The sequence below is a fragment of the Ciona robusta genome, chromosome 13 (genome assembly GCF_009617815.1).
Source record: "Ciona robusta chromosome 13, ASM961781v2".
In the NCBI taxonomy this organism is placed as follows: Eukaryota; Metazoa; Chordata; class Ascidiacea; order Phlebobranchia; family Cionidae; genus Ciona; species Ciona robusta.
The window spans coordinates 3,216,340-3,243,776 of NC_143247.1; the positions used below are offsets into that span (position 1 = coordinate 3,216,340).

Below are 27,437 nucleotides of genomic sequence, written 5' to 3' on the forward strand. Positions count from 1 at the left end.
CATAACTTGTTAAAGCATATGCTGCTGCTTTATCTCATTGACTATGTTTTCAGTTCTATATAAGTTAAGTTCTACAATGCATCATGTCTGTAGACAAGTGATTAGGCTCACAAAATGGGCCAATCCTGGCCTGAAACCCAGGACACATGGCGTGCTACCATGTCGGACCTTATCCACATAGAATAGAATGGAAGGCCACAGTTGGCTTAGAAGTCAATATGAATGTTTATATTCTTTGTTTATTTTAGGATTTATTTGAAATAGTTGGTTTATGGAAGATGCTCCCTACTGCCTCTGGTGACCAATTTACAGCCAACATGGACCAGCTGATCAAAGAATATGAAGCACAATATCAAGATGTCAGTGACAACCACGAAACTTTAGATGCCACGGAAAAGTTACAACTTCTAGAGAAGTGGCGCACTATAATGGGAAAGGCAAAGAAATTGACACTTAACACTAAGGATCCTGTTAATTCAGTTGGTGCTTTATATTTAGAGATTCTATTTCTTACTGTTTCTCTGGAGTCATGCGCTAAAATTGATGGGTTAAACAATATTGGGCCTGGAACTATATTTGTAGGCGATCCAATTAAACAGTTGAATATGTCGTATTGGTATAATCCCGTGAAGAAAAGTAAATTAGAGGAAGAAATTGCTTTTTGGAACACTGAGATGTCAAAAGAAGAACTGGTCCTCAACGAAAGACAAACAAGTTTTAAGATCAAGAGAGTTGAGCGAGATTCTTTTCCGCCAGCATCAGATCTTGTCTCTCCTCTTTTCCCCATCACTGATCTTAAGTCTGCCATTCAAGGGGTTGTTGAGATCATTTATCAGGGTGAAGGGGGAAGTCCATGTTCACCCTTCAAGTCAGCCAAGCCTGGTGGATCTCTGTCACTCCAGACTTCTCATTATGTGAAGTTCATGGAGATTGTACAAGGTCGGACGTTGGTTCAAATGAAAAGACCATCGGTTGACAGTGGGATATCATGCTTGAACCTCACACTTTTCAACTGTCCAAACAAACTCAAGAGTGATGAAGCGTTCTGCTTTGCAGGGGATGAAATAGCTTTTTATGAAGATGGTGTATGGCCAATTATAAAGAACCCCACTACAACCATGTACAAACCAGGGACAGATGCTCATTTACACAACTATCAATTCAACTTGCAATACACCTCATTACTAAAATGTTTAGAGACCTCATTCAGCGGGAACCCCGCTGAAATGCAATGGTGCATGAGCTACATGCACGATATGATAATCACCGGGAAACTTTTAGTTCAAACACCTCTAGATGCCACTAGAGAAACAATAACACCACACAAACCATGCAATAAGTGCCACGGCACGCCCACATGGACATTTATAAGACCTCAGAACGAAAGAGATGGATTATTGTATGAAGAGGTTCCACAAAGTCAGTGATCAACAACAACATATGTACTATTATGTACGAATAGATTAATTTATGAAGTTTAGTTGAAAATACTATATATATGTAACGATATGGGTGCTTGTGGTACATGCTAGGCTAATTTTAAAGCAGGGGTGACATTATACATTAGAGCACCCTAGTTTTAAACACTATGACCCTGCTGTTAGGTGTCGATACACACAAGCAGAGCCAAAGTATATTGCATTCACCACATTAATCAATGAGGTTCCCTATGTTTGACTACTAAAAGTGTAACTGTATTTTAACAATGTCACCCTAGATTTTACCCTGCTGTTAGGTGTCTATACACACAAGCAGGGCCAAAGTATATTGCACTCACCACATTAATCAATGAGGTTTCCTATGTCTAACAACTATGTGTCTGCACTTGAATTTTCATGGATTTTGTTTAACACGATATACTGCATGGGTGTGTTTATTAACATTGCACTGAGCACAGAATAAATGGTTGTATTTTTACTCGCATGTTTATAAAGCACAGTGTTTGTTTCTAGATTAGCAATTTATTTTCATTTTTTAGCATTAATATAAGCTGTATGGTGTAAAAGTAGTAATATATTCATATTTTTTCACAGAAAACAGCACCAAAGAACTGTTCAAAAGAGCACAATGTGTTTTAAACGTGTAAAACTGTAAATCAAGTATTATAATGCAAAAACAAGTTACAATTTAGGTATGGGGCTTTTTGTGTGCCATTTTTGGCCCTCCAATATTATAAGTTATAATATTATTCCATGGCATCTTAGTACAATAGTGTAGATTTGGCAGCTTAGGTAATTTTGATATGACTGCAATATACTTTTAAAGGAGATTTAGAATGATTGCGATTGTTTAATCATAAAGAACATTCAACATCATTCATTTCAACATAAACTGTTTTCAGTTGTGTGAAATAATCAACAGTAACTGTTCCATTCTCTCTTCCCAGACCAGACTTTTTATAACCACCAAATGGCATTTCTATTGGGAAGATATTATAGTTGTTGATGTAACAACTACCTGCTTGCATTGATGCCGCAACTCTGTGGGCTCGCTGTATGTCTCTGTGGAAATAGATGGAGATAAAAGTAAGTTTGGTAAGATTAGGCTTATTTATAAATTGGCATTGAGCATGAGGTGTATAAGACAACCATGTTATAACTTGTCTGTGAGCATGAGGTGTATAGGAACTAGGAAGACACCCATTTATAACAGTACATAGTGTACCATGTTATAACTGGCCAGTGACCATAAGGTACATGAATACACCAGTCACACACGGTGTATATCCATACACTTTAACCCCCATTATAAAATTAGACAACTTACTTGGTAAAAACCCCAGAAGCCAGCCCATACTTTGAGTCATTTGCTCTTTGAATAACTTCATCTTCAGTTTTGAACGAATAAACGTTCATTACTGGCCCAAACAATTCCTCTCTGGATATTTCCATACTATCACTTGGTCCTGTATTAAGATACATGTTATATGGTTAGGACTTGGCATATGTATGACTTTGGCAATGTGGTCATTATTAATAAGATTACTTAAGTAGCAATTTGGGTGTTGGGGCAATAGACCAACTGTGGCTTAAATCTCAGTTTCAATGCTACCTCACACCAGTTTGTATAATGTGGTAATTTGTAAGCAGGCACAAGGTGTATGAAACAAGACGCTTGTGTTATAACGACTGTTGTTTTCCTGACATGTGAAGGTAAATGAATTATGTTCATTCATTTCCCAGTGTTTCCTAGTAAAAAGTAGAGCATATACTTACTAATAATACATGGGGAAATATAACTTCCACCTCGCAACACTGGATCTTCCATTTGCACAAGTTCCCCACCACATAATACTTCAGCTCCCTGTTCAAAACACGTTATATTTACACTGGAATTAACCAAAGACACTATGTATAGTAAAACCTACTTGCGCATAATTTGTCTGGGCAAAATTTCTAAGAACTAAAGTTATTTCAGAAGACAAAGCAATTCAATTTATAGCAATCTTGGTTTAAGTGTGTTACAACTATTAAAACACTGTTTCAGTAAACTTTTTGAAAGCGAGCATAAAGTATATGAAACAGAATGCCCGTGTTATAATGTCTGCCATTGCCCCATTAGAGAAGGGTAAATAAGTTGCATGTGTGGTAACTGTTTAAGCGGGCACGAGTTGTATGAAACAAAACACATGTGTTTACTTATAATAACTGTCATTGCTCTTCATGCAAAGGTACACAACTTAAATACATTCCGGTATTCCACCCAAGAAAAATTACTTATGTTGATTCATTTATCTCTAACCCATCATACCTCCTTCTTAGCCCTCTCAATAAACCCCATGACTTTGTGTGCGTGTTCTTCATTCATCATTGCTCCCATCTTTGTATGTTCATGATGTGGGTCGCCATGTTTGATCCCAAGTGTTCTCTCCACTAGCATTGTTACTACTTCGTCATAGATATCATCTTGGATGAACACACGTGTGCCATTGGAGCATACCTAGAAGTGAGAGTTGTTTTACTATGAATAAATGGATGTAACTTATTTACCCTTTGCATGACTGGGCAACGACAGTTGTTATAACACGGATGTTCTGTTTCATACACCCCGTGTCCACTTTCAAGTTACCCTGTACACAACTTCAAAGGTGTTTGTTTAAATGTTAGACTAATAATTTAGACAACCATAAGTGACCACTAGGTTTAAGCAATTGCCCAAAGACCATACAGCCTAACCTATATAAACACTTGTAAAATCTATACTTTTAAACATAAACAACCTGTCCTTGTGACAAAAAGTTTGCCATCAATGCTCCATTGACAGCATTAGTGATGTCACAATCTCCAAACAATATCAATGGAGATTTTCCTCCAAGCTCAAGTGTGACATGTCTTATGTCTGCGGCACAATTCTGCATGACCTGGAACAATAACATTAAGTTTATTCTATATGGGTGAGGGCCTACAGTGAGGCACGGCATGGGACTTGGGATTTAGAACAGAGTTGGCCCATTACCCCAACATTGTATATGCACATTCTATTCTATATGGGTGAGGTCCTATAGTGAGACATACCATGGGACTTGGGATTTAGACCAGAGTTGGCCCATTACCCCAATAATGTATATGCACATTCTGTTCTATATGGGTGAAGTCCTACAGTGAGGCACGGCATGGGACCTGGGATTTAGAACAGAGTTGGCCCATTACCCCAACATTGTAAATGTACATTCTATTCTATATGGGAGAGGTCCTACAGTGAGGTACACGAGATTTAGGTCAGAGTTCACCCAACACCCAGGTGTATATCTGCTAAGTGTCTTGTCTAAGAACAGATTTGCCAATAGGTATCTTTAGACAAAAAGTTATTATAATGAAACTAAAGTTTTTAACCCACCATACCTTACTTCCAGTTTCAATACTTCCAGTAAAAGTAACTTTCGCGACATCTGGGTGTCGTGTTAGGTGGTTCCCCGTCTCCCCAGCCCCCTGTACCACATTAAAAAGTCCCGAGGGTAGTCCCCCTTCTATAAATACTTCAGCTAACGCAACTGCAGTCAAAGGGGTGAATTGTGATGGCTTGCATACAACTGCATTGCCTGGAAAGTAGGGATGATCCGGATAAACATAAGCTTAAATTTAAGGGTGCATATGGTGACATGTTATCCTAGTTTTTTGAAACAGGGGTGATATCATATGTTCAGTACTACAGTTTTATACCTTATACAGAGTTTACCCTGTTGTTAGGTGTCTATACAAACAAGCAGAGGCAAAGTATATTAGATTCACCATATTTTTCAATGAGGTTCCCTATGTTTTTGAGTGACTACACTGCCTTGGAACTTGTCCCATCACACGCAATCTTACATTTATTTATACTCCGGCAAGTCCTAGGACCCATGAAGTGCCACGCTGTGCGATCTAACCCACATAGAATAGAATGCATTCACTCATTCATACTATGGTTTAAATAAAGGAAATGGCATTACCACCAACCCACCAGTTGCGAGTGCAGGTGCGGCTTTCCACGCAGCGATTTGTATCGGGTAATTCCACGCTCCTATCGCTGCTACGACACCTAGTGGCTCACGTCGTGTGTAGCCGAACGACCCGTTAGGCAACGAAAAGTGCTGGCCTGTTGGTGATAGGATTTAGATCGCAGAAAACGAAATTAACATCAAAACGACAGTCGTTAAAAGTTAAACATGGATAAACAAAATGCAACCCCAAATGGATATGAGATACTTTCAGTTTAGTATAACTTTAAATAGTTGCTTTTGTCTGGTTGATACATGTTGTTTACTTTACAGTAAACATATATATACAGCTGTGAAAAGTGGAGCAACCAAATATATAAATATTTAGCATTCAGTATGCATGGTTGACATACCTTAAAAAAACATATATACAAACATATACACACTTTAAAATTAAGTTAAATGTTAAACAACTTATCATCTGTATATTCTTAACAGTAAGGTTCCAACCAAACACTCACCACACAGAGTTGAAGCAATTCCACTGAAATACTCAATAGAATCGATAGCAGTTTGAACATCAACTCTCGCTTCTTGTATTGGCTTCCCTGTATCGTAGACCTCCATTCTAGCAATCTCTTCTTGCTTTTGCTAGAAATACAATGTTTGTATATTGGGGTTTGGTATAGATGTATATATTCATTCGGTGGCTCATCTGCAATTAAATTGTAATGTATTTTGGATGTTTCTTTAGGACTCTGGCTATTTCGGATGTTTTAAAGCAAACAAAACATCAAAAATGAAATACTTTTTAAACTAGATGAGCCACTAACTGATTATTTACATTATGTTTGTTAGGGGAAGTAACACAATAGTTGTAGATATAGTTTGCTGTATTGGTGTATTGGGTATGCATAAAAAAACATAAGGTAAAGGTAAATGACAGTTATTATAACACTTTATGGTAAACAGAAGTACAAACTTATTCGATAAACATAGTCTGTTAATATTTTAAGTAAAACTGTACTCTTTGAAAATAGCAACAGTCGTTATTTCACGCTTACGGATAAAACACAAACATATAGTTTATGCAATATTAAATATAACATTGTTAATACCTTTAGTAAAACAGAAGACTTTGACAATATTTTCCCTCTTTCGAACCCTGATAGTTTTCCCCATTCAAGTTGAGCTTGTTTTGCAGCATTAACTGCGTTGTTTACGTCAGTAGCTCCACATTCGTGCATCTGGCACATTACTTTTCCTGTGTTACAATGGTTATGTTACAACTTGCTATACACCATATATAAATACCCACTCTACTTTTACTATATATATATATCCAACTTCATATATATCAATATATATATACTCAATCTACTGTTTTGTTTCATACAACTCTTGTCCGCTTACAAGTTACCATGTATGTAACTTATATTTGAGTGGCGGGGCAGTGGTTATAACACCAGTGTTCTGTTTCATACACCTTGCACATGCTACTAGTTGCCATATTATGTAACTTTGTGGGCGATTGTTTTTAGGGTTAGCTTTTCTACTTTGTTTTTAGGTATATCAGTAATTTACCTGTTGCCGGTTCAATGACATCAATTATTGACAAAGATTCTTCTGTTTCGACTCTTTGTCCGCCAATAAAGTTGAGTGGGGTTGTCACATTGTAGGTGCCACTTGCCACACTCCGTATAATGTTTCTATGTGACTTATTTAAACTATTACAAGCTAACAAACGAAGTTGTTGCAATCGAAATGACAACATTTTACCTAACTTTGCTTCTATGAAGAAATTTATTTACAATTAATTTGTAAGGCTTACTAATTAAAGTAAAATATTAACATGTTTAAGCATGAATTGCAGAACGGCGGACAAAACGTTGAAATAAAATTAACGTTTTATATATACACCAAAACAGCCAAAAATAATTTACATTTAAACATCATTTGCTTCAATAGATATACATACACAGATATGGAGCAGGCATTGTGTTACATTGCATGGACAAACAAACGCAAAAGCAGAATTAATATTTTAAAAAACTAAAACACTTTAGAAGACCAAATAATTATTGACCCAATAATCGTACAAGGCCAAACTCCAACACTTATCTAATAAAGTCCAATCTATTTTATGAGCAAAACATTGTCCTCTATTTTATACATGTAAAACGGTTGTAAAAATTTCAATTTATATAATTAATAAACCTAAATGACTTTGTTTACCACCACACAATAACCAAGTCAACAAATTTAAAAGTCCATATTTTTATACAGTTGACAAAGTTCTGTGAGAAAATCAGTTGATATCCTTCCATTTATTTTTTACTTGTAGAAGCTCCACCACCACTGGCTGCGGCCTCTTTGCTTGCTTGTTTAGCTTGTTGTTTTTGCCTCATAATATCAGCGTCTCTTTCCATGCGCTTTGTTTTAGACGCCCCGCTCTCTTTACTTTTGCCCTTCGCTAATTCTTGTTGTTTCTTCAAGTTTTTGGCTCTGGCGAGTTCTCTCTGGTTTCCACGAGTCATCCTGATTGGTTTAAACCACTTACAAGAAGTTTGGAATAAAAACTTTTGATATAAATTAAGGTTTCACTTCTGAATGAAATAAATGTAATTAAAAACTAATCAAACGGACAAAAACAGTCTTAAAGTAAGTAGTTTAATTTTTAAGTCGTACTAAATGCTAACATACCGTTAAAAGCGTATACAAACGTTACTAAACCAACTTAAAAGCCAAATATAATTAAGAAAAATAACGTGAACGAAAAAATAAAATAGGCGTATTTGTAATGTAGTCGAATGCACAAAATCGGTTTAAAATTATGTAGTTACACTTTATGAACTATACTTAGAGTTTAAAACTTATTATAACGGTATTTAACCACTTAAAAAGTTGAATCTAATTACATAACACGTAGTTAACGAAATCGCTTTTAGTTTGTAGGGAGTTCCCCTGCCCAAAAAAAAAGGATTTTCACACGCGCGATAGAAATCTTATATTTAAATAATATCGGGGAGTATTTTGCTTGTACACGTTTGTATTAGTATCTCTGTTTAGCTGGTTTGCGTTAAGTTTGTACTTTATAGACGTTATTTGATGCCGGAATTGTTAATATAAGCTTCCAGTGTACCAGGAAAGTTACGTGATATGTACTTTTAAGGTATAATAGTCAAAATTTAGTGCAATTTTTTTTTATAGATTGTAGCATGGTGTAGCGAATTGAATCTGTATACATAAAACATGGGTTTTCTATTCGATTCTGTGGTCATGTTTTCCACACAAATATTATTCTTTGGATTTGGATGGGTCTTCTTTATCTGGCAACTGTTCAAAGACTATGAATGTCACCACAGAACTGTACAGGTTATTTTCTCACTAACTTTTGCCCTTTCCTGTACCATGTTTGAACTTATTATATTTGAAATCGTGGGCCTGCTTAATTTGAGCTCAAGGTTTTTCCACTGGAAGTTAAACTTGTATAGTATGCTGTTTGTTGTTGTGTTTTTGGTGCCTTTCTGTATTGCCTACTTTGTAGTTAGCAATATACGACTGCTACAAAAGTACAGGCTAATAGCAGGAGGAATTATATGGATGCTTTTCATTTATTTCTTCTGGAAAATTGGGGACCCTTTTCCAATTCTCAGCGCCCAACATGGAATATTATCAATTGAACAAGTTATAAGCAGAGTCGGTGTCATTGGAGTGACAGTTATGGCTCTATTGTCAGGCTTTGGTGCCGTTAATTGCCCGTATACTTACTCCTCCTATTTCTTACGCCATGTAACCGACGACGATATACATACAATGGAAAAAAAGCTGCTTCAAACGTGCGAACTCATTGTTAATAAGAAGAAGAGAATTTCAGTCGCTCAGCAAATGAACTCGGCAAATCGTGATGCAGATGTTAGAAGTGGTATATGGGCAAGGTTTCGAAGCGCTGCTACTACACAGCTACCTGTGTCAAGTGAAAACATCACACAGCTTCAACAAGATGTTAAAACTCATGAAGAATTGAGCAGGCAGTTGTTTCTTGAGACTGTGGACTTGCATGCTACCAAGGAGAGGATACAATACTCAAAGACATTAAAAGGAAGATACTTTAACATTCTTGGCTACTTTTTCTCACTGTACTGTATGTGGAAAATCTTCATGTGCACAATTAATATCGTGTTCAACAGGGTGGGGAAAAAAGACCCGGTAACGAAAGGAATTGAGATTCTAGTCCATTATCTCGGCTTCCAGTTTGATGTCGTGTTTTGGTCTCAACATGTTTCTTTCATTTTAATTGGAGTTATGATTGTGACATCAATAAGGGGGTTGTTGATCACACTTACCAAGTTCTTCTATGCGATTTCTAGCAGCAAGTCATCTAATATCATAGTGATGGGTCTTGCACAAATAATGGGAATGTACTTCGTGTCATCTGTTCTACTGATGAGAATGAATATGCCCGAGTCTTATAGGACAATTATAACAGAAGTTCTGGGCGAATTACAATTCCAGTTCTACCATCGCTGGTTTGATGTTATATTCCTTGTCAGTGCTTTAAGCAGCATTGGCTTCTTATATCTTGCTCATAAACAAGCACCTGAAAAACACACTGTCAGAGAGCTGCATTTATCCAGTGCATTTACTTAGTTAAAAATCTGGTTCGATTTTCAGTTGATTTTTTTCTCGTTCCACACTAGAGTTTTGGTGATGCATAAACGCAATAGTGATGTCACAGATTAATGTTAGTATAGTGTAATATTATATTAACCATAGTTAGATAAATTTAAAACCAGTAAATCTTTATAAATTGTATTTCAAATATTAATAGACCGCACTCAAAACATGTGCATTATAATTTACTAAAATATTTTGTCCATAACAGTCATTACAGTTCATGACAAATTTTGAAATATTTTACTTTATTTGCCATTTTGCGCTAACTGATAAATTATTGCCATATTTTACTGCTAGATGAACCCTGGTACCTTAAGTTAGTTACATCAACATAGTTATATAAGCATGGAGAGATTGCAAACGGTGAAGTTAAAACGGTTAGGTTTGCATGAATACCTATGTAGTTTACCACCTGCAATACTGGACTCATTATATGAACACCCTGCAACTTGTATGGCTGTATTTAGGTAAGTATTTTATAACTCTATGTTTGTATATTAAAGCTTTAGATTTGTACCCATGAATACTATTTAGATATTTCATCCTAACCTTGAGAACCATTTTTTATGTTGCACTTAAATTTTTATTTATCGTACTCGCAATAAATCAATCCTATTCCCTCTCACTTTAGGGAGCTCCCAGAGCTAGCCAAGTATTATATTATGCGAATATTGTTCGTGGAACAACCTATATCTAAAGCTGCTGTGTCTGCTTGGGTGAAAGTGAATGCTAAGCAGTAAGTATATTGAATATAAACATTGACATTGACAGTGGGTATGAGGTGTACGAATACACCATGTGTGTCTGGTGTATAAGAAGACACCCATGTTATAACTCGACAGTGAGCATGAGGTGTATAAATACACCATGTGTGTCTGGTGTATAAAAAGACACCCATGTTATAACTGGACAGTGAGCATGAGGTGTATGAAGCCACCATGTATAGTGTGCAACACCTGTGTATTAAACCCCTTGGTTTTCCACCCCGAGGATAAACATCAAAGTATCCTAACTCGACAGAGAGCATGAGGTGTATAAAACTACTGCCTTTATGTGCAATAAAAAATCTAACTTTAAACCTGGTTTTAACTAATTTAATGACGCCAAACCTGGGGTGGCAGGGTGGACACGCTTATTAAATTTTTATACTGCAATAATTAGTAAACATTTGCATTAAAAGTTAAGTTTGTTTCATACAAATGATATCTAACTATCCCTACCTCCCCTGCATTTTAAAAGTATAGCCCTAGCCCCTAATATAACTTTCCCTCTTGGTCCTGATTATACCTTTAAGTATGACAAACTGATAAAAAACTTAACCACCAGAGACCACAATGAAGCTGTGAAATCCATGTGCAGCTTACGGGTTTGGATGGAGAGTAATCTACAAGGTTCAGCTTCAACTGCGTTTATTATGAGCTTAATATTTAGAAGAAATCTACAAAAAGCACTAGTTGGCGGGTAAGTTTCTATATAGGCTTGATGGGCTTATTTTGCTTGATACTATACACTGTATTATGATTTAGACTGATTAGATACTTAGTGTTAAAGTGACTTTCATTGGTAAATTACCAAGTTCTTCATTTATTATACATATGTACTGAGTGTTTATTTTGATAGACACCATACACAGTAATAGGGTTAGGAGCTTGGTGTTAAAAAAGCCAACCATACCTTTAACAGCTCGACAGTGGGCATGAATAATGTAACTTATTTATCCTTGCATGGCGGGGCAACAGTCATTATAACACGGGTGTTCTGTTTCATACACCTCATGCCTGCTTACAAGTTACCACATATGTAACTTATTTATCCTCGCATGTTGATGATGGGAAAACGACAGTCGTTTTAACAAAGCATTCTGTTTTATACACCTTGTGCCCGTTAAGTTATAATATAATGTATTGCTGACAATTTAGATTTATTCTAACGGACCAATGAGTTACAGCAACCATGAACAAGCTACATTTAATTCCTCTTCTATCCTCTAGTGGGGAGCCATGGTCAAGCACCGCACACCTTGGTCCTGATAAACATGGTAAAGACATTGATAGCTTGGATAAATACGCAAGTGAAAGATGGGAGATGTTATTGCATTACTTAGTTGGATCAGAAACGAACTCAACCATAAGCCAAGACATCAAAGACCTGATTAACCAAGCTGGATTGATGAAGTAAGTATCTTGCTACTGCTCATGTATAAGTTTGTATATAAACAATATATCAGTGGCTCATCTGGTATAAAAACGTAGTGTATTTCCAACGTTTCGTCTGCCATATGGCGAGACTTCATCAGGGAACGAAGTCTCGTCGTACGACAGATGAAACGTTGGGAATACACTATACGTTTTTTATACCAGATGAGCCACTGATATATTGTTAATACTATGCCTGGTAGCAGAAGTAACAGAAAGTTTGTATATTATTATATACGAGTTTATATTTGGTAAGTAGCATTTAGCTATAAGTTTTTGATTTTGATACCAAATTCGAAGTGTATGTGAAAGAGTTTTGTTCAGTTTACAGTATGTAAAATATGTCAACAGCACATAATATTTAACACCAAATCTCCAGGGGCCCAATGGATAGTTATAAGTCTAAGAATAAGCACTCAAAAAGTTTTGTCAAAACATAATCACAAAACTGGACTGTATAAAGCCATCTATGTTACAACTCTGTATGAAGCCAGACAGTCAGACACCCATACAGACACCCATGTTATAACTTAAAATAAATGTTAATGTATTCATTATATAGGCAAGGCAGTGAAGGGGGGAGATCATACTCCATCATTACTGCTAAGGGATTCCAATTTCTATTGTTGGATAACGCATCACAAGTAAGTATTGTGATGCAATAATGTTAGTGTATTTACAGAGTCCAAAATTTTCGTATGCTGTTTTTGTATATAAAATTGACAGTAAGCATGAGGTGTATGAAGCCACCATGTATGGTGTGGAACACCCGTGTATTAAACCCCTTGGTTTCCCAACCCAAGGATAAACATGAAAATATCCTAACTTGACAGTGAGCATGAGGTATATGAAGCCACCATGTATGGTGTGCAACACCCGTGTATAAACCCCTTGGTTTCCCACCCCTAAAAGCTACCCCATCATCCCAGGTTTGGTATTTTGTCCTTGAATATTTGGACTGGGTTCGAGAGCGAGGAATGAACTTGGTTCCAATCCTTCGATTTATCTTCGAACTCAGTTTCTCTTCACCTGGAAAGGTAAACTTTAACTAATATGTATGAACTGTAGGTGTCTGGGTTCAAGGCTCACTGGTGCTAGCAAGAGATGGTTGAAATATTTAATTTTTGTCATGCTTCTGTTTACAGTTTGGACAACCCATCAGTGACCACTGGGTTGAAGTAATTGCTGTTAAGTGTCTTGCCCAAGGACATATAATCACAATGGTAGTGCCCAGTTTTTAATTCATTATAAGACAATTGCTCTCACAACTGAGCCAGAGCACCAACTATGAATATTTGCCTTGTTATATATTTTTTTCTCATATTGAAACACAAAGTGACTTAATGTACAAAAAAGAAACACTCTTTGTAACTTATCTTAAGCCCCTGTCACACAGGACCTACCAACTGACGGGAGAGATGACCATGTTCTCATATGCCTCCAACATTTCAGGGAGATGGGACTTGTAATGCAAAGAAAGGTAAATCATATCCTAACAACTACTGTGATAACATGTTTATTCTTGTTACTTGGGACCTATTATATAATACATTGAGCAATACCTGTATGATTGTCTGTTAAACTTTCGTATATATAGCATTTGGCTTTTTGTCCTCAAGGTTTTTGGTATCCATCAAAAATAGGTTCCAAGTAACAATTTTAGTATCCAGCAAAGGTTAGTAAGGTTAGTATCCAGCAAAAAACGCAGGTTTTCTGGCATGCTATGCTATAGAACCTCACCCTTATCAAATAGTATACTAAGTATTTTTTAACTTTATAAAACTGAAGCTAAAACTTAAGCCACTCCATTAAGGCTTTAGGTTATTCAATCCAATTCACATTTTTTGACTAATGGCATGCCTTGCTGTAGGAGCTCACCCATATAGAATAGTATGCAAAATGCCATCTTCAAAAATATTCAAGTTAACTTCATTAAAACTTTACTTTACTTCCAGAGAAAGTCGCGCCGTTTCTACCCCACTTACCTTGCTATTAACTTGGCAAACCGGGCAAATGCGTCGGTTACGAACGTGACGAACAGTCGGGGGTTTATTTTGGCTGAAACTAACTTTAGAGTCTATGCTTATACAGGTAGTTGGTGTTTTATTTATTAAGTGTTTGAATGTTGACACTGATTAGGAAAATAGTAATAAATGCGTTCTATTCTCCAAATTTTATCAGTAAATTAGGTGAATACAAAGGTTTTCTTGCAATGTGCATGTTTGAGATATCTTACAATAGTACCTATATAAATACAACAATACTAGAGTAAATTTGGCAAAAAATCAGACTAAATCTTGATCTTAAAGCAGTTACAGCTAAGATTACTTGATCGTTTTTGTAATCATTTTAATATTTGAACAGATTCAGAACTGCAGTATTCCATCTTGTCTCTATTTTGTAAAATGTTGTATCGGTAAGTTAGGATTTACAGCAGTATGTAAAACCATGAAATAACGGAGCTTACCTTTTTAAACATTAAATAATATGATATCGTAGGGTGGGGGAAGATGGGACACCTTAAGCACATAATATCCAAATATCCTGATCGTGTTTTAAACAATTAACAACGATCATGTGAGAATACAGTTTTATAATTCTTTTAATGTTCTTTGTTTACTACCAAATGGGACGGGAAAAAAAGAATAAAAAGGTATCCCATCTTCCCCCACCCTACAAAAATAATGTTTATTGTTACGTCGCAGTTTCCCGAACGTATGTGTTCTACAACTGACGCGTAAAAGTATCCAATCAGCTGTTGTGAACGGGATAACTGCCGACCAGATCCTACATTATATTAAAGCTAATGCGCATCCTGATATGCTCAAAAATGTAAGTGGCAACACTGTAAATATTGGTATGGTAATTGTAAATTTCGTAATAGGAAACACTGTAAATATAATTCATTAAATAAATGCAAATAGTTTAAAAAAGCATAACCAGAAGTCACAAAATCCTGTGATTCCCATTTATATTAACCTATAAATAAACCTTGTCCTTTAGATAAATTTAAGCTAAGAGTATTTTTATATAGCAACTTATAGGAAACCAACAGTCATTTCAACCACAATGTACATTATTTTATCTAATTTTATTTGATAACATAGAAATAACATACAGATCACAAACAGCTAACAACTAAGCCACATAATCTACTACAATCTACTACAATATTAATTTTTTCCTGCCTTTTTAACAGGGCCCCATTATACAATATTAATTTTTTCCTGCCCTTTCAACAGGACCCCATTATACATTATTTAATTTTTCCTGTCCTTTTAACAGGACCCCATTATACATTATTTAATTTTTCCTGTCCTTTTAACAGGACCCCATTACACATTATTTAATTTTTCCTGTCCTTTTAACAGGACCCCATTATACAATATTAAATTTTTCCTGCCCTTTCAACAGGACCCCATTATACATTATTCAATTTTTCCTGTCCTTTCAACAGGACCCCATTATACATTATTTAATTTTTCCTGTCCTTTTAACAGGACCCCATTATACATTATTTAATTTTTCCTGTCCTTTTAACAGGACCCCATTATACATTATTTAATTTTTCCTGTCCTTTTAACAGGACCCCATTATACATTATTTAATTTTTCCTGTCCTTTTAACAGGACCCCATTATACATTATTTAATTTTTCCTGTCCTTTCAACAGGACCCCATTATAGCTCCCACCCTTGCGGACCAGGTTCGACTATGGGCCATGGAAAGAGATAGGTTGACATATAGAGATGGTGTCCTGTATAATCAGTTTCTTGCACAGAAAGATTTTGAAGTTTTAAGAAACTATGCAAAGGTGAGAGTTTGTTTTGTACATTTTAAGGTTACTATAATTTGTTAAGTATCTTGCTCTATATGGGTGAGGTCTCGCTGCGTGCCAAGCCTTGGGACCACGGATTTGGGCCAGGGTTTTATACATTTTAAGATTAATATAGTTGGTATCTTATACTCTATATGGGTGAGGTCTTATAGCGGTGCCAAGCTTTGGGACCTAAGACTAGGCCAGGGTTTTAAACATTTTTAGATTAATATTTGGTTACATTTGTTGGTTATACACCTTTTTAATATGCAAGGGTGAGTTTTAATAATCTGGCGATGTTGCTCATTGGTTATGTGCTCCATTGTTGCATCAGAACCAAAGGTACCGGGTTCAATGCCCGTTATTGGTACCATTGATAGTGTATGTCTTCTTGTGCAAGACACTTACTGGGCATTGCTCCAACCCAGTGACCATGAACATTAGGGTAGCATGCCAACTCTGCCTTAAATTATTGGTTCCATGGCATTTTTGTTTAATTTTGGATGATTACATATAAAATTACCTGACTACATATAAAATTACCTGAAATGATTACATATTAATTTTGGATAATTCCATATAAAATTATCTGACATAAATTTCATGTATATGATTTACACAGGAACTTGGCGCCTTAATTTGGGAAAACTCATCCAAAAGATACATGGTGGTTACAAAGGATGGGCATGACCAAGTAAAGAGATATTGGAAAAAATATAAAAAAGAATCAGATACTTGATCATATCTGAAGTTGGATCATTATTACATGATAAAGTTCATTATGATGGAAGAGGGGAGATGATTGTGATGTCATTGGTTGGAGTTATGACATGATAACGTGTTGTGTTTGATCACTGCCACAATTAATGTGATTTATTTGCAATAAAACGTTTTCACTTGCTAAGTTGCATTGTTTAATTTTGCAGTTGGTGTTATGCAAAGTGTTCATATAATACAACTTTTTCTCTCTTATGTAATGGTCTGTTATAGATTCAGATGGTTTTCAGAAAATATATAGTAGGATGGGGGAAGATGGGACACCTTTTCGTTTAGTTTTCTCTTTTATTTGGTAGTAAACAAAGAACATTCAATGAATCATAAAACCGTATCTCCACAACTTCCACGGACGTTGTTAATAGTTTAAAACACGATCAGTCTATTTGGATCTTATGTGTTAAAGATGTCCCATCTTCCCCCACCCTACTGAACAGGTTAAATATGTGTTGTAAAAAGTTCAAAATCGGGTAATGGTCCAATTTAGGCCTAAATCTCCGTTCCCCTTGCATTACAACGAAATCCCATCCATATAGAATAGAAACAGATTGCGTATTGCCTATGATAGCGTTTTTGGATTTAGGTTTAACAGAATTCAAAAACTACGCCATTTGCTCTCTTCTACCCATTAAGTCTGCGGTATTTTGCGGGAGCCTAAACAGAATAGGCGCGAGAATCGCCGCGCTAAAATTAATGTGAAAATTTTACTCAACTTTTAGAATTTTTCCGGTTGTTAGCACGATTTTAGGTATTAAATGCGTAATTTTACATTAATTTTAGCATATGGGATTACAGCTTAAGAGCCACAGTTGTTTCTGATCGTGTTTAGAGCATATTTGTGTGAAATCGATTAATTTTACCGTGTCTACATAGATACGTTTGCCACGTAAATGTGTGGCGATTGCAAGTGTATTGTATATCCATGTTAGGAAGCTTATGGTATGGTTTTATTGCAGGAAATAAGGAAATGTAATAAAGGCTACTTTAAACTTTATATATGTTACTTGTTATACAACGTTTATAATGTGTGACGTCATGGCGAATCGGGCAGTTTAGTGTATAGCGAGCAGATTCTTAAGAAATCCTTATTAATTCGCGGTGTAGACCAATTTAGTAATTACATTCAGGTATTTTTATTCCTTTAATTAGTATAATTTAAGTATGGAAGAAATCTTCTGGCAGTGTTTTGCGATCCCTTTAATTAGTGCATGTCCACAATATTCACTATTTCAGCGGACATAGTGGCCATAGCGGACATGCACTAATTAAAGAGACCCAGTGTTTTGTTTTCCGATAAAGGGCTAAAGAGCAAATTCGTCTGCCATATAATAATAAATCCATTTTACTGTGTATGTGTATATACGATGGTGTTTCAGTGCAATATAGTAATTCACTACACTTTACAGATTTATAGAAATAATAAACAATAACCATGGTTCGCAACAAGGCTGGTTCATCCACAAGTGGGAGCCCAAGTTCATCTTCAATAAAAGATTATTTTAAACCTTCACCAACGAGAAGAATTTTCTCGCCTAAGTCTCCAACCCCACCCAGCCCTACCAATAATAAAACTAAAACCTCACCCCTAAAAACTGAATCAAAGCCACCAAAAAGTTTATTCACAGGCCAAGCTGTATCTAACCATATTAAAGCAGAAGATAGCACCCATAATGGAGAAGTTGTTGCCCAAACCAACGGTATTGCTTCTTTATTCGAAAAACGAAAACTCGACTACCGTTCTGACCAAAAGGGTCAATCTAACGGAATAATTCGGAGCTCAAAGTTTGTCATTTCACCTAAAAAAGAGCCAGAGATGAATGGCTTAAGTCCGCATAAGAAGGAAACCCCCCAAACATTCCGTATGCAGGCACAACAACTTTCGTCGTACAGGAAAATGTTTGGGGTTTTTAAAGAAGGACATGATGTGTTGGCAAGATGGTCAGATGGACTGTATTATCTGGGTTCTGTATGCAAGGTATGTGAACAGGACAAGCCCTACCAAGTAAAAACTTGGCTGCTAAACCTATGATACTGTAAACAGTAATGTAAACAGGACAAGCCTTACTAAGGATTTAAATACTCTTTTTTTTGTAAAATGAAACAAAACATTAATCTTGAGTTGGTTGTACCATTTTTACAGGGGTTAATATGAGTTGTATTATCTTGGTAGGCCTACTGTATTTATACTATTTAAGGTATGCAATGAGTTTTTACAGGATTTACTGTCAATTTTTTTCAGCTGTGTCAACAAAACAATAACCTTGAATTGGTTGCACCACTTTTCACAGGTGTTTATATAAGTTAAGTTGTATTTGACCAACATTTTAGTATTTTTGACAACTGGTTTTCAATGTGTCAACAAAACAATAACCTTGAATTGGTTGCACTACTTTTCACAGGTGTTTATATAAGTTAAGTTATATTTAACCGACACTTTAGCATTTTTGACAGCTAGTTATACTTAGTATAAACAAAGAAGTGTTTTATATTTATACTGTTATTTTAATTTTAAATTTCCTTTAATCATATTTCCTATTTCCATAGGTTGATGATTTCCAGCACAAATGTTACGTCCAGTTTGAAGACAAGTCAGTCTTCTGGGCCCAGTTCAAAGACCTCCAGATGATCAACAATAAAGATGATTCTGACAATGACAGCGGGTCAGATGTGACATGTACAATGTGCAGAGATGGAAACTCAGATCCACCCAATGAGATTGTGTTGTGTGATAAGTGTGGGCAAGGTAAATGAGGTTTAATTTGGTATAGGCAACAAACCAGGGTTGCAGGGTGGGCAGAACAGTTACAGAATTATAGTTCCACATAAGGAACATTATCCCCAATCTAGCAACTGTCTGCTGCGTTTATGCTGTAGTTTGGTATATTATGAATTTAAAGGCTTTCCTATACTGGTACTGTTTTATGGGTAAGATTTGGGAATAGACTTTTTACTCCAACATTGTATATTCACATTCTATTCTATATGGGCAAGTTTCCACAGCAAGGCTTATCCTGAACCCTGAGATTTAGACCAGAGTTGACCCATTACCCCAACATTGTATATGCACATTCTATTCTATATGGGTGAGGTCCAAATGAGTCACACCAGAATACTTTTTTAGGTCAGAGTTGCCCCATTACCCCATTGTACTCCATAACATAACAGCATTTATTATCTAAGCTTGAAAATATACAGTTTTCTATGTATTTTATCCTTCCCAGGCTACCACCAGTTATGCCACGTGCCCCCTATAGACACAAGTGTTTTAAATGAAGAGGACGCACCATGGCAATGCAGAACCTGTGTATTTGCTGCTGTTGCTAAACGGGGAGGGGCTGAAGCAGAAGGAACAGCAGGTAGATATTCTGTTTGCTTGAACTTACTTTAGATTTATGTTAATATGGGGTACCCTGCTGTTAGGTGTCTATACAAACAAGCAGAGCTAAAGTATATTGCATTCACCACATTAATCAATGAGGTTCCCTATGTTTGACGACTATTAGTGTAACTGTATTTTAACAATGTCACCCCAGATTTTACCCTGTTGTTAGGTGTCTATACAAACAAGCAGATCCAAAGTATATTGCATTCACCACATTAATTAATGAGGTTCCCTATGTTTGACAACTATGAGTGTAACTGTATTCTAACAATGTCACCCCAGATTTTACCCTGTTGTTAGGTGTCTATACAAACAAGCAGATCCAAAGTATATTGCATTCACCACATTAATTAATGAGGTTCCCTATGTTTGACAACTATTAGTGTAACTGTATTCTAACAATGTTACCCCAGATTTTACCCTGTTGTTAGGTGTCTATACAAACAAGCAGAGCTCAAGTATATTGCTTTCACCACATTAATTAATGAGGTTCCCTATGTTTGACAACTATTAGTGTAACTGTATTCTAACAATGTCACCCCAGATTTTACCCTGCTGTTAGGTGTCTATACAAACAAGCAGAGCCAAAGTATATTGCATTCACCACATTAATCAATGAGGTTCCCTATGTTTGACAACTATGAGTGTAACTGTATTCTAACAATGTCACCCCAGATTTTACCCTGCTGTTAGGTGTCTATACAAACAAGCAGAGCTCAAGTATATTGCATTCACCACATTAATCAATGAGATTCCCTATGTTTGACAACTATGAGTGTAACTGTATTATAACAATGTCACCTTAGACTTTATTAAAGTTCAAATACCATGATGCTTATGTTAATAGTATGTGTGTGTTTAGATATAAACCAAATGACTTTTCTTTAAACAGCTGTAACCCTCCGTATGTTGAAACAAGTTTTACCTTATGATGCGAAGTCACTAACATGGGATAGAGGTCATAAGGTCAACAGTGAAGAGGTGAGGTCATAATCAACATTGTGATGTCATAACTACAGTTTGTAGGTTGTGTTATACATGCGAATCATTTAACAATTGTCATTTAATTTTTGGGTAATGAGCCATTTCTAACATACATCCCAGGTCCAGTGGTGCCAGTTTTAAAGGGCGCTTCAGCCATACTATTAAATATCCAGCTTTTAATTGCTACCTCTTTTTTACTTCTAGTAGTCTCACGACTTCCATAGACCGTTATTAACTGTTTAAACCATGACCAGGATATATTGGTTATTAGCTGCTAAAGGTGTCCTGTCCCCCCCACTATATATGGCAAACGTTATAATAACTAATTATACTGATGCAACCGTACACAAGGCTCATTTGCTTTTATCAATAGACTTACTGTTACTGTGGAGGACCAGGGGATTGGTATTTAAAGATGCTACAATGCTGTAGATGCCAACAATGGTTTCATGAAGGTGACTTTGGAAGTAATTTACTTTATCCTCGTGTGGCAGGAAAATGTATCAGTCTGTTATATTAAGTAGCATTTGACTTAAGTTGAACCAGTAAATGTCAAATAGAATATCAGATAAAAGCTGTTTTTGTAAACTAAGATTTAATGTTTATTGTAATAGCATTGTGATAGCTTACATGCGGAAAAAAACACAGATTTTCTGTTCATTTTTTATACAAACATGATAGCCTATATGTATGATACATCTTACATCTTAAATGTATCTGTTCTGTTTAAAAACATCACAACTATATTTATTACAGCGTGCATACAGTGCCTACAAACACCAGTGTTGTACGGCGACAGATTCTTCCTATTTGTTTGTTCGATATGTAACCATGGAAACGAATATGTTAAACGTCTGCCAATGAGATGGTGAGTTAACAATGTGTATTGTGATGTCGTATGGTTATTTGATAATTTAAATATAAGCATCCAATGTTTGCTGGGGTATACACAAATATTGCCATTCGATTCCAGATTGTATTCTATATGGGTGAGGTCCTACAATGAGGCATTCCATGGGGACCTGGAATTTAGGCCAGAGTTGGCCCATTACCTCAACATTGTATATGCACATTCTATTCTATATGGGTGAGGTCCTACAGTGAGGCATACCATGGGGCCTGGAATTTAGACCAGAGTTGGTCCATTACCTCAACATTGTATATGCACATTCTATTCTATATGGGTGTGGTCCTGTATTGAGGCATACCATGGGGACCTGGGATTTAGACCAGAGTTGGTCTATTACCTCAACATTGTATATGCACATTCTATTATATATGGATGAGGTCCTACAGTGAGGCACGCCTTGGGACTTGGGATTTAGACCAGAGTTGGCTCATTACCCCAACATTGTATATGCACATTCTATTCTATATGGGTGAGTTCCTATAGTGAGACATACCATGGGGACCTGGGATTTAGACCAGAGTTTGTCTATTACCTCAACATTGTATATGCACATTCTATTCTATATGGGTGAGGTCCTATAGTGAGACATACCATGGGGACCTGGGATTTAGACCAGAGTTGGCCAATTACCCCAACATTGTATATGCACATTCTATTCTATATGGGTGAGGTCCTGTTGTGGGGCATGCCATGTGATCTCACCCATATAGAATAAGCATAGAACCTTACCCTGCCAATAATACATCCTGTTCATTATTTCCACAGGGTTGACGTTGTTCACTTGGTATTATACAACATCACGATAGCAAAGTTGGTGAAATATTACGACTTCCATTCAATACTCATGCCTTTCTTTGCACAGAACTGGGAGTCTTTACAACTGGGAGATGTAAGTCATTATAATAATAGGTGGGAGTTTGGTATTCTGACTTTTACAGGCATCTGGTTATACCACGTGAAGTGCAGACCTATTGATTACTTAGTGTCAATCCAAATAAATGGATCATGTTTTTTTGTGTTTGTAGCCTCATTCTTACATAATGGTTCAGATAAAACACAAGCACTCAAATTGTTGTGACTGTGCTCTGTCACTTACTCCCTAGTTTCCTAGTTTATTACCTCTGGGTTGGAGTAATTGTGGTTAGCAATATCTGCTCCCTTGCCTAAGGACAAATGCATATTCATCGAGCATTGAACCCCGTAACCTTCGGTTACAGTGCAAGCACTTAACCATTGAGCCACTCCGCCAGACATATTGTGATATAAATATCTTGATTATGACTCAACAACCATGGTTGTCGCAAAATCATTGCTAAAACATGACTCAGATATTTTATTTCTTTGTAACAAGGACAATGTTACTGACAGTGACATCCTTGTGTGGAGTCTATGTCTTCCCATATGTTTATGTTGCTGTTGTTTTTATAGGCGCTAAACTTTTTAAAATACAGATGAGGCAGCGATAGTTAGACATGTATTACCATGAAACAAATCTAACTTGGTTGTAATGTTTTTTGATTAATGTAGTGCAGAAAATCAGGGTTAGCTTGCCCACTCTGCCACCCCAGGTTTGGTGCCTATAGTTGCACTTATTTATAAAGTATCGCTTGTAATGTAATATTAGTTGGTAAATATATGTTCATTACAGCTTGTACATGAGGCCTCTACTAGAAGCCAACTAAAGGAAAGAGTTTTGGAAACTTTGCAAAATAATAAATCCAGGTCAGAATTTTTAAGTTTTATTTATTTATTCTATACCCATGGGTTAAACTGGGCAGTGAGCATGAGGCCACTAATGTATTGTAACAGCCCCCTCATGTGTTAGGTTTCAGTGCGGCAGCGAGAGCAAGAAAGCGAAGATGAGTTGGGGGTTGCGTACGAGGTCACCCCCGGTACCCCCTACCCTCACTGTTCCATTAAACGGGGAAATAAACAATGATTTGCTTTCCACGTTGGACCTCAGACATGGATCTACTTTGTTGAAGTGAGTTGCTGGTTATATTATTTGAGAAATTGTATCCTATTCTCTATTGTTGAGGTTCTACAGTGTGGGAAATTATAGGACATTGGGGTTAAACTAAAACCATAGTGCCCTGATAGGCTTACAATGTGGCACAAATAAGCTGCTCCACTCTATCAGTTGTACTTTTTTGAAGTCAATTTTATTTTGGTGGATTAGATTTAACAATAAACATGAATAATGTATCATGACATCACAATACCCATAGTGACTCACCAACTCCTATGAAGAGGTATGGACCTGGTGATACAGATGGGGATTCCCCTTCAGTGAAAAGAAGATTCAGCTCCGCAGATGTGAGTTATGTAACTTAACTTATATAACCACACAAGAATTTTGGAGCACCCAGCCTAAGCCTAGGTTCTCTAATCTAACAAGATCCTCACCTATATAGAATGGAATAAATGAATACCTGTGGATATTGGTGTAATTAATAGGTCTATTTAGGCATAAAACTTTTAACAAGGATCTACTCATACAGAATAGAATATATAACTTAGATAAACACCTGTGAAAAGTGATGCTACCATTTCAAAGTTACTGTTTTATGAAATAATTATTCCTTTCACATTTTTTTTAACTTTAAAGTTAATTTCTTTTCGTTTCAAAGATGGATTGGAGTCCCACTAAAACCAATGACAAAACATTCGTCGAACCAAATCATTTTATCCGAGATAATTTGTTTGACAGGTAATAATAAGTTCTGTATTGCCATGAATCCCATGATGACATCATAATGAAGTGATATCTAATAAGTCATAATGGTCATTATTTTGTTTCAGATTAACTTACAATACTAGAACAGGAAACATAAAGGAAAATACCCCATCTGCAAGGTAAATAATTGTTGAATGAATGTAACTTATCTATCCACGCGTAGTGGGGCAATGACAGTCATTATAACATGGCAGTTTTACAGATTTTATCCTGCTGTTAGGTGTCTATATAAACAAGCAAGCCAAAGTATATTGCATTCACCACATTAATCAATGAGGTTCTCTATGTTTGACAACTATTATGAGTGTAACTGTGTAACTTTAGCAATATCACCCCAGATTTTGTCAAAACTTTAAAAAATCTTTGTATATTTTTTTCTTCAACCAACTTGTTAATTATTACTTGACAATCGTTATTGTTTCATTGTTCTCTACCTCCACTAGTGACGACCAACCAAAGCGTCGACGAGGCCGCCCTCGTAAAAACCTCAGCAGACCATCTACTAGAGGCAGAGGAAGACCAAATTCGTTAAGAACTCGCGAAAATAATTTCCAGAAACCTTCGTTTTCAAACGATGCTTCGACCGTTATCCCTATGCACGAGATGTTTAAACAGAATCCACATAATAATTTACCTGGGTAATGCTGCTTGTACTGTTTTATTTATAAATCGTAAATTTTAAAATAATGAGCTAAATTTAGCCCATAGTGGGTGCCCAAATCTAGTGTATTCTAAATGAGGTCCTACAGCTTGGCATGCCATGGGAATTGACAGCTTTCCCAGTGCTACAACACATTAGTGACCATTGGGCTAGACTGCTAGAGTAATACATTAAATTTATTGCCCAAGGACACATACGTGGTATGCCTATCAGTATTGAGCCTTGAACCTGGTATCCTTTGGTTACAATGCAAGTGACTAACCACTGAACCACGGTCTCAGACACCTATTATCATGCTTGTTTCAACGTTACTCTAATCCCCTTTCAAAAACGTACAATCTTTAATTATTTCCTGAATATTAAAGTAATATGCCATTCTATAAATCAATCAATATATATATATACTTATATTTCTTCCCAGCCATACAGCCCATGAGGACTTGCGCAGGAACAATTATACAGTTGCTTTTGCTGTGACAAAGCTGCTTTTATTTTAATGATTCCCTGAAATGTCAATATATTTATCATACTCTCACTATCGTAACTAATAATTAGAATTATCATTTCCAGCCACACGGCCCATGAAGACTTGCGCAAGAACATCGCACGATACTTTGGTCCAGAAGGACGTATAGCATGCGGGGAAAGATACCGCGTTCTCGCTAAACGACAAGTATCGATGAAGGGAAACCCCCCACACACAGAATACCTAATTGAATGGGAAGGTTACACTGCAAAACAACTACATGAAAAAAGCTGTAGTAGATAAAATAAACCTTTTTTTGTGGGAATATGTTATAAAATAATAAAACTTGCAGTTTCTGTTGATGAAAAAGCCATTTGTCTATTGATGGTGATGTCATAATGATGTCATTATTTCAGTGATGTCATATTGGTGTCATTGTTTCAGTGATGTCATATTGATGCTATTTTATTAACTTGTGATGTCATAAAAGCAAGTTCATTCTTTCTTACATCACAAGAAACTTCACTAATGTTTCTCTTGTTAATTTTTTAAAATTTTTTGCAGTTTAATCATATGTCTGTTTGTCTGTTTGTGGATAGAACCCGTTTGCAAATCATGGTTTATTGTGTTGAGTGTCGTTGTCACTTTTTATTCATCCATCTAGTTACCAACCATGTTTCAAAGGCTGGATTTTTGATATTACTTTGTTTCAATTGTCCACTTCTCAGAATAAAAGTTGACTCAGAAAAATACAAGAAAATTAAAAATGCGTGAATTTGTAAGTGGTTAGCGCACCTGCTTATGGACCAGATACTTAACGGAAACCCTGTTGTCTCGCCATGTGGCAGATAAACGTTAGTTCTTTAAATTATAAATAAAAATTGCCAAAAGATTTTTTCTGGTATGGTCAAAGTTAAAAAGGGCTAACAGATGATAGAAAATACTCAACAGTGAACTCTTGTGGTTGAGTTTCAATTTAAGTTGTTGTCGTAAGGTGGCAGCAAAGTGATGAGCAAAAGTCAGTGTGGTTTGTACTTCAGTTCGTGTTGTGCCAGACAAGAGTCTTCAGCAGTCTATATATTTAAAGGTTCGTTATTAAAAAGCGATTGAATGTAACTTATTTTATCCTCACATGGCGGGGCAATGGCAGACGTTATAACACGGATGTTCTGTTTTACACCTCGTGTCCGCTTACGAGTTATTAAATATGTTAATTTGTAGGTGAAAGCAAGTTACACTCATTGTAAATTGCAAATATTCAGGTCTTGTAGACTTTGGTATATTTCTATACAATGCTGTATGCACTTATACAACTGTAAAGACCAGTTTTATAAAGGTAAGTTATACTAAATGTGCGGTGTTAGTGGTACTAGTGTAAATAATTAAGTTAATCCACTATTTTAGCTTTTCCATAAGCTT

At 36.1% G+C, this 27,437-nt stretch overlaps 6 protein-coding genes across 9 annotated transcripts in view; 4 read left to right on the forward strand and 2 right to left on the reverse strand.

Moving 5' to 3' along the window:
* Positions 1 to 10,391, forward strand: part of LOC149725852 (uncharacterized) — a 22,371-nt gene extending 11,980 nt beyond the window's left edge. For all 3 annotated transcript variants that reach the window (XM_089891357.1, XM_089891358.1, XM_089891360.1), the window contains one exon: positions 249 to 10,391. In XM_089891357.1, coding sequence (XP_089747483.1) covers positions 249 to 1,427 — 1,179 coding nt within the window. In that variant the 3' untranslated portion in view covers positions 1,428 to 10,391. The remainder of the gene's footprint in view (positions 1 to 248) is intronic.
* On the reverse strand, positions 1,858 to 7,190 carry LOC149725853 (4-trimethylaminobutyraldehyde dehydrogenase-like). The gene is made up of 10 exons (XM_089891364.1): positions 7,001 to 7,190; positions 6,535 to 6,680; positions 5,938 to 6,067; positions 5,440 to 5,574; positions 4,842 to 5,038; positions 4,220 to 4,360; positions 3,751 to 3,939; positions 3,216 to 3,303; positions 2,767 to 2,905; positions 1,858 to 2,501 (listed from the first exon to the last, which is right to left on the reverse strand). Exons 1-10 carry the CDS (start codon positions 7,188 to 7,190, stop codon positions 2,294 to 2,296), a joined length of 1,563 nt encoding a protein of 520 aa, XP_089747490.1. The 3' UTR covers positions 1,858 to 2,293.
* Positions 7,201 to 7,953, reverse strand: LOC149725854 (small EDRK-rich factor 1-like). The gene has a single exon (XM_089891374.1). The coding sequence runs from the start codon at positions 7,951 to 7,953 to the stop codon at positions 7,744 to 7,746; it is 210 nt and encodes a 69-aa protein (XP_089747500.1). The 3' UTR covers positions 7,201 to 7,743.
* On the forward strand, positions 8,669 to 10,391 carry LOC149725855 (Golgi pH regulator-like). Its single transcript, XM_089891365.1, has one exon. It carries the CDS (start codon positions 8,669 to 8,671, stop codon positions 10,064 to 10,066), a length of 1,398 nt encoding a protein of 465 aa, XP_089747491.1. The 3' UTR covers positions 10,067 to 10,391.
* LOC149725856 (general transcription factor IIH subunit 4-like) lies at positions 10,389 to 17,008 on the forward strand. 2 transcript variants are annotated; one of them, XM_089891366.1, is made up of 12 exons: positions 10,389 to 10,560; positions 10,725 to 10,829; positions 11,420 to 11,554; positions 12,085 to 12,267; positions 12,851 to 12,932; positions 13,218 to 13,325; positions 13,685 to 13,768; positions 14,244 to 14,379; positions 14,653 to 14,704; positions 14,994 to 15,120; positions 15,961 to 16,101; positions 16,727 to 17,008. In XM_089891366.1, exons 1-12 carry the CDS (start codon positions 10,439 to 10,441, stop codon positions 16,841 to 16,843), a joined length of 1,392 nt encoding a protein of 463 aa, XP_089747492.1. In that variant the 5' UTR covers positions 10,389 to 10,438; the 3' UTR covers positions 16,844 to 17,008. The 2 variants fall into 2 exon arrangements, with proteins under 2 accessions (XP_089747492.1, XP_089747493.1); XM_089891367.1 differs by lacking the exon at positions 10,725 to 10,829 and having other exon boundaries at positions 10,429 to 10,560.
* A 1,276-nt stretch (positions 17,009 to 18,284) lies between these two features.
* LOC149725857 (metal-response element-binding transcription factor 2-like) lies at positions 18,285 to 26,788 on the forward strand. Its single transcript, XM_089891765.1, has 14 exons — positions 18,285 to 18,853; positions 19,423 to 19,621; positions 20,100 to 20,234; positions 21,153 to 21,241; positions 21,618 to 21,699; positions 22,001 to 22,112; positions 22,920 to 23,043; positions 23,803 to 23,876; positions 23,980 to 24,138; positions 24,383 to 24,470; positions 24,785 to 24,864; positions 24,957 to 25,010; positions 25,335 to 25,529; positions 26,123 to 26,788. The coding sequence occupies exons 1-14, from the start codon at positions 18,311 to 18,313 to the stop codon at positions 26,319 to 26,321; spliced, it is 2,133 nt and encodes a 710-aa protein (XP_089747891.1). The 5' UTR covers positions 18,285 to 18,310; the 3' UTR covers positions 26,322 to 26,788.
* The last annotated feature ends 649 nt before the right edge of the window (positions 26,789 to 27,437 follow it).

Coding starts and splice junctions, on each gene's coding strand:
- LOC149725854 (XM_089891374.1), bottom strand. CDS start 7,953: ATGACTCGTGGAAACCAGAGAGAACTCGCCAGAGCCAAAAACTTGAAG.
- LOC149725853 (XM_089891364.1), bottom strand. CDS start 7,190: ATGTTGTCATTTCGATTGCAACAACTTCGTTTGTTAGCTTGTAATAGT. Junction 4,361..4,841: donor GTATTGAAACTGGAAGTAAG/GTATGGTGGGTT, acceptor TTATTGTTCCAG/GTCATGCAGAATTGTGCCGC. Junction 3,304..3,750: donor TTGAGAGGGCTAAGAAGGAG/GTATGATGGGTT, acceptor TGTTTTGAACAG/GGAGCTGAAGTATTATGTGG.
- LOC149725856 (XM_089891366.1), top strand. CDS start 10,439: ATGGAGAGATTGCAAACGGTGAAGTTAAAACGGTTAGGTTTGCATGAA. Junction 10,830..11,419: donor GTGAAAGTGAATGCTAAGCA/GTAAGTATATTG, acceptor CTTAACCACCAG/AGACCACAATGAAGCTGTGA. Junction 13,769..14,243: donor GACTTGTAATGCAAAGAAAG/GTAAATCATATC, acceptor CTTTACTTCCAG/AGAAAGTCGCGCCGTTTCTA.
- LOC149725857 (XM_089891765.1), top strand. CDS start 18,311: ATGGTTCGCAACAAGGCTGGTTCATCCACAAGTGGGAGCCCAAGTTCA. Junction 19,622..20,099: donor GTGTGATAAGTGTGGGCAAG/GTAAATGAGGTT, acceptor TATCCTTCCCAG/GCTACCACCAGTTATGCCAC. Junction 25,011..25,334: donor GAAAATACCCCATCTGCAAG/GTAAATAATTGT, acceptor TACCTCCACTAG/TGACGACCAACCAAAGCGTC.
- LOC149725855 (XM_089891365.1), top strand. CDS start 8,669: ATGGGTTTTCTATTCGATTCTGTGGTCATGTTTTCCACACAAATATTA.